Source organism: Podarcis liolepis (genome assembly GCF_965112155.1).
Source record: "Podarcis liolepis genome assembly, chromosome: 16".
Lineage (NCBI taxonomy): Eukaryota > Metazoa > Chordata > Lepidosauria > Squamata > Lacertidae > Podarcis > Podarcis liolepis.
This window is the reverse complement of record NC_139567.1, coordinates 36199635-36216244: the sequence shown is the minus strand read 5'-3', so window position 1 is coordinate 36216244 and position 16610 is coordinate 36199635. Positions and strand designations below refer to the sequence as shown.

The window sequence follows — 16610 nt, the reverse complement described above, 5'->3', positions numbered from 1 at the left end:
AGGCATTACTGCCTTCTCATAGATGGATAGGACAGGTGGCGCAACAAACAGGTGGGACTGGACATATATTCATAGAACTGTAGAGTTGGAAGGGTCCAACTCCACCAGGGCCAGGGCCTTTTCAGTGATGGCTCCGACCTGGTGGAATGCTCTGTCCCATGAGACTAGGGCCCTTCAGGATTTAACCTTCTTCCATCGGGCCTGTAAGACAGAGCTATTGCACCTGGCCTTTAATTTGAATTCAGCCTGATCTTTTCTTTCCCTCCCCTTCCTTCCCTCTCCCCTTTTATGAAGTTCGCCCGCTCTGAGACCCCACAGCTAATTCTCCCCTGGCCTCCTCGCTGGCCCAGGTAGGACTAATACAACCAGCTAGCCCTGGTGACTATCTAATGCTTATTAGATGGATTTCCCCCAAATTGATTTCTGAACTTTGAATTTTATTGTTATTCATGTTTTTATACTGTATTTTATGCTGCTTTTACAATTAAGTGTTTTAATTTTGTTGTTAGCCGCCCTGAGCCCGGTTTTCTGAACCGGGAAGGGCGGGGTATAAATAAAAAAATATTATTTATTATTATTATCTTATATTTGTGCAGCTGGACATTCTTGCCTTAGTGCAGATCATGGTTTATGACATTCATAGAATCATAGAACCATAGAGTTGGAATAGACCACAAGGGCCATCGAGTCCAACCCCCTGCCAAGCAGGAAACACCATCAGAGCACTCCTGACATGTGGTTGTCAAGCCTCTGCTTAAAGACCTCCAAAGAAGGAGACGCCACCACACTCCTTGGCAGCAAATTCCACTGTCGAACAGCTCTTACTGTCAGGAAGTTCTTCCTAATGTTTAGGTGGAATCTTCTTTCTTGTAGTTTGGATCCATTGCTCCGTGTCCGCTTCTCTGGAGCAGCAGAAAACAACCTTTCTCCCTCCTCTATGTGACATCCTTTTACATATTTGAACATGGCTATCATATCACCCCTTAACCTCCTCTTCTCCAGGCTAAACATGCCCAGCTCCCTTAGCCGTTCCTCATAAGGCATCGTTTCCAGGCCTTTGACCATTTTGGTTGCACTCCTCTGGAAACGTTCCAGTTTGTCAGTGTCCTTCTTGAACTGTGGTGCCCAGAACTGGACACAGTACTCCAGGTGAGGTCTGACCAGAGCAGAATACATTCCTGGAGGCAGACCTGGTTTCACCACAGGCTTCAAGTTGCAAGAAAAGAGATTCCTACTGAACACCAGGAAGAACTTTCTGATGGACAGAGCTGTTTGACAGCTGGAGGTGGAACCTGTGCCTTGCACTGTGGGGACTGGTGGGGAGACAAGGCAAGGGAAATTCACCCCATTAGGACTTTCCCCAGGATCCTCTTCCTTGGGCTCTCCTGACCCAGGTAGAGACCTTCCCAGCCCACTGGATCCTTCTCAGTGGTCATTTGTTGGCCACTTGTCTCCTCTGTCTTGGCCTGGCCAGCTCCTGCTCCACTCAGAGCCTATGACAAACAGGCTTCTATTCATATCCAGTATGCGAAACAAAGAACAGAATGAGCGTTCTGCAGCCAGCCCCTAAAAAAGCACTGCATTCTTTGACTTGTACGACCCATGAAAGCTTTGCAAATTAAAGTTGCAGTTCAAGCACAATTGCTTCTTCTTTGTCCTGTCTCTTTTCTTCTGTTGCCGATCACAGAATTGCAAGAAAACGAAATGAAACACGGGCTCCTGCAAATCGTTTAGTTGCAAAGAACAATTGAAACCACATGTCCCAACTGCCTCTGTTAACAGGGGTTTGTTCCAATTTTCTTTTACCTATTGTAGGTAGTTGTGCCTGTTTGGTCCCCATTGAGGAAAGACCAGATGGGTACCTTCTTCAAACCGCATTGATGCTACAAAAGTCACCACGCTGGAGTTTTTCGCCTGCTCTGTGGATTCTCCCTGGGGCAGAGAACCTTAGAATCACAGAGCTGGGAGCTGCCTCAAAGGTTCACCTATCAGGGATGCTGTTACCAGAAACCCATTGCTCTGGCATCTCTGATAGGTGGCCATTTGGGCTCTGATTACGAAGGAGAGTCCACCACATTCAAGGCACTGAACAGCTTGCACCACCAGGAAGCTCTTCTAGATTTTAGTCTAAATCAGCATGGCTAAACTGTGGCCCTCCAGATGTGGTTGGATTTCAACTTCCATCAGCCCCAGCCAAACTGGCCACTGTTTAGGGGTGACGGGAGCTGGAGTTCAGCCGAAACTCGGGAGCCATCGTTCCTCACTCCAGCCCTTGTGAGCTCAACTCCACCATGTCTGGCCTAAGGACAGGGGCGCCGACTTATAAAAAATATTGGGGGAGCCCGCGAAAGCTCATGAATAATAAATAAGCTCATGAATATGCAGATAAAGTGGCGCCGCCTCCTCGTGAGCGAATAGGGGAGAGCGTGCTGCGCCTATTAATCAGCTCCGAAGGAAATTGGGTGGAGCTTTTGCTCGGGAGGGAGGGCAGGAGGCATGCAGCCCGACCCTGTGCATTTTGGGCTGGGGGAGGGGCGGCGGCGCTCTGCTGGAGGGGTGCCCGAGATTATTGGGGGGACAGAGCCCCCGAAATGAATTTTTAAGGCGGCTCGGGCCCCCTCAGGCCCCATGGAGTCAGCGCCTATGCCTAAGGATGGGGTGTGTGCTATTCTGCCAATTTCAATCTATTTCACGTCCTTATTTTCCCAGCCTTATGTTCGGTTCTCCCCCTTTCTGTCCAATCTCTCTCTCTCTCTGTTGTTGTTGTTATTGTTGTGGTTTTTTTAAAAAAAGAGGACCTCATGACCTCACTAATATATGCATTCATGCACACTTTCCCTGGTATATGCATTTTTGTAAACATTGTTTTATCGCAGAACTTCTGTTGGAGAACTTTTGTAAACATTGTTTGGTGGGAGAACTTCGTTGAAAAATTTGCAGAAGCGAAAATGTCAAAGGACAGCTGCGTTTTGGTTTGAATTAGGTGGATGTGCCTTTAAATGTCAACTGAATTGAATTTCTTCCCTTTAGCTTGGGCACGCAGAAGTGTTTTGAAGCAAAAGCAAGAACCACAGGTGAGTCCAAATCCTGGATCTCCCATGGTGCCACGTCTATTTTTGTTCCCTAGTCTTTCTTTTCTAATAACTGAGCCTGATAGAACCCTAGAATGGTGGAGTTGGAAGGGTCCACAAGGGTCATCTAGTCCAACCCCCTGCAATGCATAAATCTTTTGCCCAACGTGGGGCTCAAGACCACAACCCTGAGCTTAAGAGTCTCATGCTCCACCAACTGAGCTATCCCGGGCCTTATTTGATGCCTCCAAAATAATTAATAGACCACCATGAAATTAAGAACAATGGTGGAACAAAACTGGGAGGGGTGGGGAAAGCACTTAGGAAAATGAGGAGGCTGAAAAAAGAACAAAAACTGTAATAGTTAATCATTGTCTTTCTTAGAAATAAAATAAAATAGTTTGCATGTTGACTCTAACCTTCCTTGCTTGAGCATTGTGGTGGATCAATGTCGCTGGAGAACAAACCTCATCACCCCTGGCCATTGGCCATGCAAGCTGGGGCTGATGGAGGTCCAACAACATCTGGAGGCCCACAGGTCCCCCACCTTTGTGCGAGTCATTGCTGTGACTTTGAGACAGTGATCAACAGGGCTGAACCTTCACTTCCTCTCCCTCTCCCTCCCCCCCGGATCCTCTGAGAATGAGATCAGTGGCGGAAACATGCAAGTAATGGACTAGGCACAGCAATTTCTGGTAAGCTATTCAAATCTCTCCTGCTATCCTATTGCAAATCAATACGGGCAGCCTTATGCCCACCTTCTCCTGCCTTGTTCCTGCAGCTATAGTAAAACTCTGCAGCATCTCTCTGGCAGAGACGGGCGAATCTGCCAATTCCAGTTTTTCATCCCCCCCCCCCCGTTATGTTCAGCTCTCCCCATTTCCACATCAGTTTGTGTTTTTCTAAGAAAACAGAAAGTCCTCATGAAAATCCACTGGCGTTTCAGGGTGACTCTTTCTCGGCACAGACAGTTTTGTACGCAATTTTAACTAATGTGCAGATTTTTGGAAACTCATAGAATTGTAGTTGGGAGGGACCCTGAGGGTCATCTAGTCCAACCCCCTGCGATGCTGGAATCTCAACTATCTCAAAGAACCCATGACAGACGACAATCCAACTTCTGCTTGAAAACCACCAAAGAAGGAGGGTCCACCGACATTCCACTGTCAAACAGCTCTTACCATCAAGAAGTTTAGTCAGAATCTCCTTGCAACTTGAAGCTGCTGGTTTGAGTCCTACCCTCCAGAGCAGGAGAAAACAAGCTTGCTCCATCCTCTATGTGACAGCCCTTCAGATATTTCAGGATGGCTATCATATCTCCTCTCAGTCTCCTCTTTACCAGACTAAACGTAACCCAACTCCCTCAACCGTTCTTCATCAGACCTGGTTTCCAGGCCCTTGATCACCTTGGGTGCCCTCCTCTGTATACGTTCCAGCTTGTCGACATCCTTCTTAAATTGTGGTGCCCAGAACAGGACACAGTATTCCAGGTGTGGTCTGACCAAGGCAGAATGAGCGATACTATTGTTTCCCTTAGTTGGTCAAATCCATTGCCCAATTTTGGCATTTCAATATCGCTTCAGAAACAAAACTGAAGGTTTTGGCTGAGTGGTTTGATGATTAGCGTCTAAAGAAACACATCCTCAAGATCCCTTTGTGTGAGAGGTCCACTTCTTTTTTGTTCATGGCAATGCTAATTAAGGTTGCATTTTACCTTCCCAGGACTACAGAAAGAATGGGGTGAGGAGAACTGGAAGCATACATTTTCCGCCTAAGTTTAGGCAGGATGGGAGGAGGGCCAAGTTGCGCCTTTCGTATGTCAGGCTCATTCCAAGAAATGACTCATTCCTGTATTGTTAACAGCATTTATCTTCCCACAAGACCCGATACTGGAAATGTGGGGATTACAAAGGACTGGAGAGTTTGGCCCTTTTTCTTTCTGGTGGCTACTCAGGGAACACAATTGTGTTTCGGATATGACTCACACATGGGAGCAGGATGGGCTTAGAGGCTGACCGCAGCCATCCAGGCCTCTCTATCTGACTCATGGGGGGTGGGGTGGTCCTCCCTAAACCGCCCTCCCCAGCCATACCATAGAACTGTAGAATTGTAGAACTGGAAGGGATCTCGAGGGTCATCTAGTCCAACCCGCTGCAATCTCAACACACAGTCCCCTGCCCAATTTGAAACCATACCGGACCCTGCTTAGCTTTGCAGATGTGCTAGCGGTTTTATAGCTGCACCCCTTCTCTACAGACCCTACACCTCACCTTTTGCTTCACTATGATGCGTCCTTGCATTCTGATAATGGGTAGAGGACAGAGGGTGTTGTCTGAGTAAATTAGCATATGTGGCTCCACCCACATTTGCTCCTGGTCTTGCCCACCACTGGCATGTGGGCCCAGAAGGATACTGGAAATGACATGTGGCCGTCCGGCTTTAAAAAATGTGTTTCCCACCCCTGATGTAGAATAAGCTATTAGGTTTACAGCCTTGCCTAGCTTTTGAACCTGGGGGAGACGGGTTTCCTCAGTGGAAGAGGAGGACAAGCAGGATCCCCTAGCTGATCTCCATGCCACCGGGGAGTTGTCTGCCCGTTTCCTGCACCTAAAAGACCATGTACAACTTGCAGAACAGCAAGGCAAGCAGAAGCAAGTGGGCTGACTTGGGGGTAGCACATTTGCTGTAACCGTGGGTCACTAATTCAACCCCCCTCCTAACAGGTTAATGCATTTGAGGCAGAAGGAAGGCATTAAGCAAGTTCAGCCTTCCTTTTATATGAACCTGCTTTGTTGGTACGATTGTGTCACTGGAAAACAAATATTTCATTTGGCGTTTCCATAAAAAGAAAATGCAGGTGGGCAAGACTCCTGAAGTAAGGGGAAAACAGAGCGACTTTATTTTGAAGTGTGGTCAAAGTGATACATCTCTTGGCTCTTTTTTTTTGGGGGGGGGAGTCAATTGAAGGTTTTCTAATGAAACTGGAGGAGAGGAGAGGAGAGAGGATAGCGGAGGGGAAGCATCCACTCCTGTTTTGGCTTAGTCCTTCTCCTGTAACAAAGTTCTGATTGAAGGTTACAATTTTGAGCAGTGAGGAGTAAGTGTATGCTTAAGTCTTCCAGGCTTAGTTGTTTTCCTTCGCTAAATCGCCCCCAAGATTCCTTTACCACTTACAAGAGAGCAAATGCCTACCTGTGGTTCAGCCAAAAACTGCTGAAGCAACATCACCCACCTTTCCTTGGGAGGTCTCCTAGGATATGAAGCTACCTACAGCTGGACAGTAATATATGTCCTCCCTAGGAGCTCTCCTAAGTCCTGGAGTGGCTCACCCTGCCTACTACCTAGAGCAGCAGTTCTAAGTACTGTAGGAAGCAGGTTAAGCCTCTTCAGGACCTCAGAGAGCTCCAATGGAAGTCATACCTACACTGTTGTCCAGTGGGTTGTAGAGAAGTCAACCATAAATATGTTTCTACCTTAGGAGCACTCCAAGATCATGATTTGCTAATATGGTGCCCATGGGACAGAAGTCTTCTCTGGTGTTCGCAGGGCCCTGCCCCTCTCATCCTTCCCCCATTGAAATTGAGTGAGTTCAATACACAGGGAGTTTCAAAGCGTAGGTTGCTACTAAAAGACTGATTCTCTTACAGTTGCAGAACGAATATTATAGGGAACCCGTCACCGTGCCAGTTCCACAGATGGAAGAAGGTTGAGTGGGCATATGTTGTTATATTCTAACACCTTAAACTTGGCCTGGTAGCAAATGGGCCGCCAGTGCAGATCTCTGGGAACAGGTGTTATATATGCTGATGGGGGCTTCACACCTGTCAGCAACCTTGCTGCAGCATTCTGCGCCAGCTGCACTTTCTGGGTCAAGCGCAAGGAAGAATGACTTAACCCAAAGCCAAGTTAATCTCCTCACTCTCTGTTGGCAACCTTTTGCTTCTCGAATTTCCTTTCGGATTACGCTTCTGGAACTTGAGCAGCAACCGAGGGATCTAAATACTGGATCCACAGCTTCCTTTGTCTCTTCAGAAGAGACTTCTGCAAGCTGGCTGGATGCGCGGTTGCCCGCCCGTCCCCCACCCATGCGCCAAAACCAGTACAAATGAGATCACTTAACACTGATGCACATGGCACAGGGCTGAAATTAATCCTCTTTGAAGAGGAGGAGACACAGGGGGTTTAATGATGGCTTTGTAACACACAATGTACTTTGCCCCTCCCCCACAATGGCTCCCTCCCACAATCTTGGATCAGGCAAAGGACTGCTGGATTAACAAAATGCTCACACTCATATGTTCCCCTCCCCACCCCCAGGCTTTTGTCTATTGTAACTCAAAACACTGTTTAGTCGTCCGCCCTAACAGAAAGGAACGTCTTAAACTGGATTGCATTGAAATCAAATTTAGCCCAACCATGCTAATTACAATTCCAACTGCGTTTCCTAAAAGACAGACAGAGAGAGAATGTGGTAGAAAAACCTCTCTCTTTCATTCAACATGTATTCCCAGAAGGAAACCAATTAGAGAACTGATTACTAACGTAAGCCACATTTGCACCATACATTTAAAGCACCGTGTTGTCACTTTGATCTGTCATGGCTTCACCCAAATGATTCTAGGAGCTGATAAGGAGGCTGAGATTTGCTAGGAGACCCCTGTTTTCCTTACAGAGCTACAAAACTCAGAAGAGGGATTGACTGTTAGACCATTCTGGGAACTGTAGCTCTGGGAGAAGAATAGGGGTTCTCCTAACAACTCCCAGCACCAAACTACAGCTCCCAGAATTCTTTGGGGGAAGTCATGGCTGGTTAAAGTGGTGCTATAGTGCTTTAGATATAGGGTGTGAATGTGGCCTTACTCTGGTATCCTTGAAACCTTTCCAGGCAGCAGATTACACAGTCTCCCAACACCAATGTGTTCAATTGCCGTCTGACTCTTAAAGGTCTTTCTCAGAAGCTGTTGGGTCTACGACCAGAAACATCTGCCTGTGTGTACGTACTGATGCTCTTTGTCAGGGATGGGGATCCAGTGGTCCCTCCAGATGTTGTTGGAATCCAAATCCCATTGCCTCTGACCACTGGCCATGCTGGCTGGTCCTGATGGGAGCTGGAGTCCCTTGGAGGTGGCGTGGAGGGAATGGTCAGATCAAGAGGAGGGATGGGAGGAGCCTGGAGAGTTAGAACCACATGACCCCAGGGAAGGTCCCAGTGGAGTCCAAAAAGCAATGCTGGAGCCCCAAGAAACTTTGGAGCTAGAGAGGGAGTTGGTGGGCACAGTGGCATAGCATGGGTTGTCAGAGCCCGGGGCCATAAGGAGCGGATGGGAAGGAGGGAAAGGGACAGAGTACACATATGCATTCAAATGCCTAGTGGTGTCTGCATCACCCAGGAGATCGCAGCCATAGAGATAGGAAAAGAAGAGTCGTTCCATTGTCTGGAGAGGCCACTTCCTGGTTTGCATGAAGAAGTCATTTTCAACAGAGCCCAGTGACAGAAGCAAGCAACTGTATTGAAGCAGCACCAGGTGTTGAAATTTTGTGTCCCTAAATTTTTTGGGACTCGGGCAACCACCCCATGCCACTGGGTGGGAAGGAATGCAAGGAGCTGCAGTTCAGGAGATGGTTTAAGCCCGTTGTCAGGGAAAGACCTTTCCCCTGTGTTACCACCCTAGCCAGTTCCCTCCAGAGCCTCCTCTAATAGTAAGGTTTCCCCCTTGGAAGAGACAAGTTGGATGCTGAGCTGGCATTGACTCCCCTTCCTAGGTCCTGGAAATTCCAGCGTGAACATCAACCAACTCAGGGCTTGTACACACTTCTGCTTGCCCCATGCCTAGAAACCACAGGTCTGAGAGGTTCTATGTTTGACCCACACTTTCCCTGGGAAAACCCACTCCTTACCACTGAACTGGAGCACACATCAACTTGCAGAAAACCTGTTTTGACTTTTGCTCCAATTCAATGGCAAAATGCAGGTTTTTCTCAGAGGAAAGTGGTGGGACAAGTGGAAGTTGTGGATGAGCCTTCTGAGCTTGCCTTGTCCAGTCCCGAGACTCCTCTTGCTTGCTGTGCAAACAGACTGTACCTGGCCTGTTCTAAAGGAAGGTGCAGCGGGCATGTTGTTGGTTGCATCCACTTCTTCGCTTGCCCCTAAGCCATGCAATTCACCTGCCGTGTCTTTGAACCTTTGTCTTGCCGATGCACCATAGTGAATAAAGTCTGAACGATTTGGGCAGAAGCAGACATTGGAAATAAATTAAAAAATTAAAAAATTGTCCAGTAGCATCTTAGAGACCAGCTAAGTTTGTTCTGGATATAAGCTTTCGTGTGCATGCACACTTCTTCAGATACACTGAAACAGAAGTCACCAGACCTTTATATATAGTGGGAGGGTGGGGTGGGGCTTTTCTCAGAAGCATAGTAGGAGATGAGTGATTGACTCAATGCGTATGGTAAACCTGTTGACGACTATTAACGACTGCAATTAGTCCTACAGGAAAAAGCAAAGGATAGTATGCAGAGGTTGGAGTTCAAGATCTTCCTCCAGTGAGAGACGGGACACCCATAACTTCTGGAAGCCCACAACTCCCGTCAGACTCAACCTGCAGGGTCTGTGTGGTTAGGGAGCCTCACGAGACTTGGAGGGCCACCAGTTCCCTGCCCCCAAACCCACACAGCTCACCTGTGCAGTGCTTCTGTAAGTGGAGGATCTCCAGGTGCAAATCGTGGAGGAGTTCCATCTGCTCCTTCTTCAAGAAGGCGATGTGTCTTTGCACACTTTGGATATGGTGCTCCAGGGACAGGGTCTCCATCGCAACACAGTTGTCAACCGTCAGAGCCTAGAGGGAATTAGACGTGGATTCATGAGTTGCCCTCACGGCAATAGTGGCTTGTGGGAAGAGGGAGCTGCTTCTCCTCTCCCTCTACCCTCTCTCAAATGATTCCTGCAGGTTGATGTACTGAAAGGCATTGGCTTTAAACACATCAAGCAATTGATATATCTGAATATATTTGCGCGTTCCACCTAAAACAAATCAAACAGGCTGCTGTTCTTGCACAGAGCAGAACCACAGAATCGTAGGTTTGGAAGAGGCCACGAGGGTCATCTAGGCCAACCCCTGTGACGCAGGAATCTTTTGCCCAACATGGGTCTCCAACCCACAACCCTGAGATTAACAGTCTCACGCTCTGCCAACTGAAAACTGTGACCTGGGAGACCAAGGTTTGAATCCCAACTCAGCCATGAAGTTCACTGGGTGACCTTGGGCCAGTCACCATTTTTTAGCCTAGTCTACCTCACAGGGTTGCTCTGAGGATGGAATGGGGAGGAGGTGAACCATGTGACCACCTTGTGCTCCTTAGAAGATAAAGGTGGTTTATAAATGCAAAAAATAAAAATAAAACAGCTCTTTTTAAAAATTCCAAATATGGTGTTTAATTAGACACGGAATGAGAAATCAAGATTATTCACAGAATTGTAGGTTAGATGATTTTCAACACGATTTTGTTGAAGCAAGTCCCATTTTCAGCTGGGCTTACACCTAGATATGCGCTCACAGAATTGCAAAGTGGCTTAAAAACCTATTTTTGCAACTCCTTTTGCTAGGCACTTTGTTTTTGTTGCTTAGTCGTTTTGTCGTGTCAGACTCGTCGTGACCCCATGGACCAGAGCACGCCAGGCACTTAGCTGAATTTAATACATGGTATCCTATCTGAACCTGCCTTCGAGTTCAACTTCTGAAGGGCTTGCTTACAGACCCACATTTAAGATTCTTGGGATTGGAGGGCGTGAGACACAGGGATTCTTTGGTGGTGGCTCCATGTTTATGGAACCCCTTCCCAAGAGAGATACATTTGGCCCCATCAACAAGGGTTTTTAAACAGGCCTTAAAAATCCATCTCTTTTGGTTTCCAGCTGAGATACTAGTCTGAATCTAGAAACAATTTAATGTTAGTGTTGCTGGTGTTCAAACATTTCACTGTTTCAGTTAATGTTACACGAGTGCCCTGCTGCTATGTGAAACTTTTAAAACACCTAATTCAAATGACTAGATTTTTATTAGAATATGATTATGTAGTTTTATGTGGTTTTTAAAGTTGCCAGCCACCAGCCTAAAAGATGGCCCAGGAGCACAGAAGCACAGAGAGCTAGCTGCCTTATACAGAGTCAAACTAGCGGTCCATTTAGATCAGTAATGTTGGCACTGACTGACAGGATCTCTCCAGGGTTCCAGTCAGGAAGTCTTCCCCAACCTTACCTGGGGATTGATTTCAAGACCTTTTGCTTTCACATATGCTTTATCACTGAGCCTCTGAACTATTTCAAGACAACAACCAACCAACCTCTGGCAGATATTTCTCTGTCTCTGCTCCTAATGCAAATAAAATAAATCAATGATGCAGAATAATGTCTTATATCTCCCCAGGAAAAGATCCATACCTGGGAACCTCATAAAGGACACCAATTCATAAGAGAGGGAGCAGTGGAATGTTATATGCCTACTCAGAAGTAAGCCCCATTGAGTACAATGGGAGTTGGTTACATTTTTCTTGAACTGCACCCTTCAAACATTGTGATCTTGCTTTTCCGCTGGTGCTATTAAAAGTGGCTTACTGTTTTTTAAGGAAACTAAACAATAAATGAACAAACAATGAGCAAACTCAGGTGCTTTCCCCTTGTGGGTTTCTGTATAACCGCAGACCTAAAGTCTTGAAATACAAGAAGGCAATTGCAAAGTAGGTACAAATGCATTAAGGAGTATTGAGACCGTATACCCAAGAGAATACAGTGATGTTCTCTAGGTACTTAACTAATATCAAGGGACGTGCCAAGTAAACATCTCTAGCAAGAATGTTTATTATTAGTATTAGTATTGGAACGGGGAGGTTCTGCTCTTGATCTGCCCATCTAACCTCCAACCAGTCAAGGCTTGTCCGTAAGGGCACCCGGGGTGCTGCCCACCAGCCTCAGTCTGCCTTCAGCCATTCCCTACTTGCCTGCCTTCTCACATGCAACCAGTCCAGAAGGTGGTCCTGCCTGTCAGCTTTCTGCTCTGTTGCCCCTGCAGAACTCAGCAGGGAGGAGGATGGGGCCCAAACTAGAAGCCGTTTGCTCTGGCTGTCATTTCCTCTGGCGCCACCTACTGTTCGGCTCCTTGCCTTCTGCCCTATCAGTCCCAATGGGCACTTGGGAACCAAACCAGGGCTTCTGGTTATAATATTTCAACCAGGTTCATAGGAAAGAAGGGGGTCCTTTCATGAGAAGAAAGGCATGTGGGTCAGAGGGAAAGTGACTGTGGAAAAGAGGAAACAAGGTGCATAGGAAGTTGCCATACACTGAGTCAGACCACTGGCGCAGCTAGCCCTATACTGTCTATACTGACTGGCAGTGGACCTCCAGAGTTTCAGACAGGGTTCCCTTGACCCCCAGTGGGAACCCTACCTGGAGTTGCCAGGAGATTGAACCTGGAACTGTCTGGATGCAAAGCAGATGCTCTTCCATTGAGCTACAACCCTTACCATAGGACAGAACTGCGATTCCACAGCTGTACCGCAGAAGCACAACATTTGCTCTGGAGATTCATCTTCTCAGGACTTTTGGTTGTTTTAGGATTACACAGGCAGGCTGAGTTGCCTGCCAGAGCAGAGGCGGCTATTGGTCTGCGTGGACCAATGATCTGACTTGGTATATAAAGCAGCTCCCTTATATGGGAAGTGTTTCCAGTTCCTGGGCAATGCAGTTTTCCTTGGTATCTTCCAACTCAAGAGACATCGCTCCCAGTGGCGTTTTTACTAGACAGACAAACTCCAGAGAGGAAGCCTCAGTTTGTGTGTCGCAGCAAAGTCCAGCCGTTGAGTCTGACCAAACTTTTAAAAGGAAGAGGTTGATGGTGGCGTCACTGGTATGTGTGGGGTCACAGCCCACATTGTCAGAGGCAAAACGTAACCCCTCCTCCTGTGAATACACAGCAGTCTAGAGCACAATCTACCCACTGAGTCCTAAGAAACAGGTTGCCCACCCAGAAGCGACCCAACGGGACATACGAAGCTGAGTGGGATCATCAGCTCAGTATTGTCTGCAGCCAGTGTGGTGTAGTGGTTAGAGTGTTGGACTGGAAGCTGGGAGACCAGGGTTCAAATCTCCACTCAGCCATGAAACTCCCTGGGTGACCTTGGGTCAGTCACCATCTCCCAGCCTAAACTCTAACTTGCAGGGTTGTTGTTTGGATAAAGCGGGGAGGAAGAGAGCCATGTATCCCACTTTGAGCTCCTTGGAGAGGAAAGTGGGGTATAAATACAGGCAACAAATAAATAAATTCCCAGACTGGCTTTCCATGGTTCCAGGCAGGAGATATTCCCTGCCCTACCTGGACAGAAGCTGGGACCTTCTGCACGCACAGAAGATGCTGAACCCTTGACCTATGGCTCTTCCCTGTGGTTATGACCTCTTCTCCAGATGTTTGCCCAACTCATAGAGTTGGAAAGGACCTTGGGAGGTCTTCTAGCTGAACCTCCACCCATCATTGCAGGTCAGAAGAGCAGAAGGACCAGACTGAGTGCTCAAGTGGTATGAAGGCAACACTTTAAGGGGGACGAAGAAGCTGACAGGCAGCGCCACCCCTGGGCTGAGAGTAAGGAGGCAGGCAGGCAGGGGCTGGCTGAGGGAAGACACTCAGGTTGGGGGGCAGAGACCCCCTTTGCCCAAATGGACCAGCCTCCGCTGGGTATTTGACCTCTGAGCCGCTTTATCTCCTTTCTTTAAAAAAACATAGTTCAAAGACCTTGGGCGCTGACTCTTTTATTCTTCTTTGCAGCTGGAGAGGAGAACACTCTGGTGTTTGCACTAAGGGAAATTGAATTGCTGCTCTCTTGTTTCTGCCTAGGGCAACTGCCTTTGAGCATAAGCAGAGTGCATTTTCTGATCCCTCCCACCTACTCCAATCTGGGCTTAAAAAGGCACCTTCCAAGCCTGAGGAGTCCCCACCTCTGCTGCTCAGAAACTCAAAACCTCCCTTTGTTGAATTTAGGAACAGAGGAAGTGTCTTATACCAAGCCAGATTATTGGTCCATTTAGCTCAGGATTGCCAACACTGACTGGCAGCCTCTGTCCATGGTTTCAGGTAGGGGCTATTCCCAGACCTACAGGGAAATGCCAGAGACTGAACTCTGGACGCTCTTCTGCTCTAAACACTGACCTATACTGACCCTGAAATTAACCGGAGGTGGATGAGTTGAGACTGTGCCATGGATTCCAGGCACCAGCAGGGGGTTGGACTAAATGACCTCTAGGGAACCCCCTTCCACCTCTCTGATTCTAGGACTGCAAAGCAGCTCTGCTCCCTGACCTTTTTAAGAAACAACAACCAGCCAATCCACAAACTTCTATTATTTAGCAGGGAGCCAGTGGGATCACCATCTCCAGAAAGCGGCAGCTGCTCTGTATTCAGGTTTCCTAGGAAAATCCTCTCTCTCTTTCTCTCTCTCCTCCAAAACAGATCTCAATATGCACATCTTTCTCTCTCTCCCCGCTTCCCGCCGCCTCGCTTTCCTTACCTGGGCAAAACGAGGAGGCGACAGCAGGAACTGGTGGCCACGACTCGGTGTCATCAATGGAAGGAGATGCCAAGGCAAGGAAGGGCGAACAGGTTGCGTCCTCGTCCCCCCTGGAGGGTTATCCAAACGCTCCCCTCCTCCGTGTCAGCCACAAACACCCGGCGGGTGGCGGGGGGAGGTATTAAGGAGGGAGGCGGGAGGGAATGGAGGGGGAAGATCCCCTCCCGCCACCCCTGGCGCCCCCTTGCTGGGTTTTCTCCTCCTCTTCCTCCTGGATCTCCTTCAAAGCCTCCTGGCGCAGTGGACACACAAGGGCACCCGTCCCAAAGTTGCGGACTCCATGGACTCTCGGCTGCTTCTTCCCCGTCTCCCCGGTCCCCGTCCTCCTCCTGCGCCCTCTTGGCAAAGCTGGGGAGGTGATGGTGATGGAAATGGTGGGCGCCGGAGGTGGTTTGCAGCAGGCCCTGGCAGGTTAGAGGAGAAGCAGAGGCGAGCGAGGGAGCGAGCGAAGGCGTAAACACAGAATAACGTGACCGGAACTGGTGAGATCAGTCTGGGTTGGCTTGTACAGCAGCAGGAGCAGCAGGGAGAGGAGGAGGAGGGGAGAGGAGGATGGCTCCACTTGACAACATCCAGCCGATGAAATCACCTCTCTGTGCCTCCCCCTGGGGACTCGGCCATGGCATTGGAGGTTGCTGATTCAGCACAGAGCCAGGGGAGAGTGGATGGAGACTGGGGTGGTGGTGGCAGAGACCCACCTGGGGAACAGAGGCGGAGACATCTATTTTAAGCCAGACCTCCTCCTCCTCCTCTTCTTTCCCCCCTCCTTGCTTTTCCCTGCAGCTCTCTGAGATCCCAGAGCAGGAAGCGGAGCACCCAATCCGCCAATCGGGTACTTAGAGGAAGCTCACAGGCAGGACTTGAAGGAAATAGCCTTAGATCATTTGCTGGCCTCCCAGCGGCTGACATTCAGAGATATGCTGCTCTTCTACATGGAGGTTCCACCTTCGGCCAGGCAGGCTGTTCTCGCGCAAAGCAGGGCTACAGCTGTTTATATATGAGTTACCTGAAATCATAGGAGCCTACTCCTAGGGGCTGAGGTCCCATTGGCCCCCCAATAAAATATTTTGGGGGGCAGGCAATGAGGGGCAATGTTGATGAACATTGCCATTCAAATGGTGTGTGCACGCTGCATCTTGTGATCGATTATGCAGGGTGGGGCTTACCTGCCTCCCCCATATTTTATTCAAGTTGGCACCTCTGCTTGAAATGGTCAAGTTCCAAGCAAAGGTGACTTGTATTTTGTCACTGGGTCCAAAGATGCAGCCAAACTGAGATGCTTTAAGCTTAGTTTCATAGAATCGTGGAATCATAGAGTTGGAAGGGACCCTGAGGATCATCTAGTCCACCCCCTGCAACGCAGGAATATGCAGCTGCGCACCTGTCAAACCTGTCAAACCTGCAGCCTTGGTGTTATCAGCACCACGCTCTAACCAACCAAGCTATCCATTTTGCCAAAAAAGTTGGTTTGGCGCCCAAGCCTGAAAGTAAGAAGCAAGATACAATATGTTGGCTTTTAAGTGCCAAACTTAAGGTGCCCAGAAAGAGGTAAGGTTTTGAGTTGCACAGAAATGAAGAAAGCTCTGGGACATGAAAGCTTACATCATAAGCAACCATTCTCTCTCTCTCTCTCTCCCCCACACCCACACCAATATACAGCTGTATCTGTAGAAATATAAAAGAGAATTCCAAATGATACCTTTGTCAATGTTTATATGCCCACCGCGGTGTAGGGCTTAGACCAGCTTTTGCCAACCTAGCACCCTCCCAATGTCATTGGACTGCAACTCCCACCAGCCCTAGCAAGCATTGCCAGTGGTCAGGGATGATGGGAGTTGTGGTCCGACAGCATCTGGTTGGAAGGGAGGATCACATGCACTGCTCTGAGGGTGGTCTGGGCTTCAAAGGCCAACAGATTTATAGCAGCAG

General features: G+C 48.4%; 1 protein-coding gene across 2 annotated transcripts in view; it reads right to left on the bottom strand.

Moving 5' to 3' along the window:
• The window catches only part of CCDC92B (coiled-coil domain containing 92B), a 31379-nt gene extending 15937 nt beyond the window's left edge, over positions 1 to 15442 (bottom strand). For both annotated transcript variants that reach the window (XR_014520041.1, XM_083479655.1), the window contains exons 1-2: positions 14622 to 15442; positions 9751 to 9907 (exon numbers count right to left, since the gene is read on the bottom strand). Coding sequence is in view for 1 of the 2 variants with exons in the window: in XM_083479655.1 (XP_083335781.1) it covers positions 9751 to 9907; positions 14622 to 14675 (211 nt within the window). In the remaining variant the exon portion in view is untranslated. The remainder of the gene's footprint in view (positions 1 to 9750; positions 9908 to 14621) is intronic.
• Positions 15443 to 16610: the final 1168 nt, after the last annotated feature.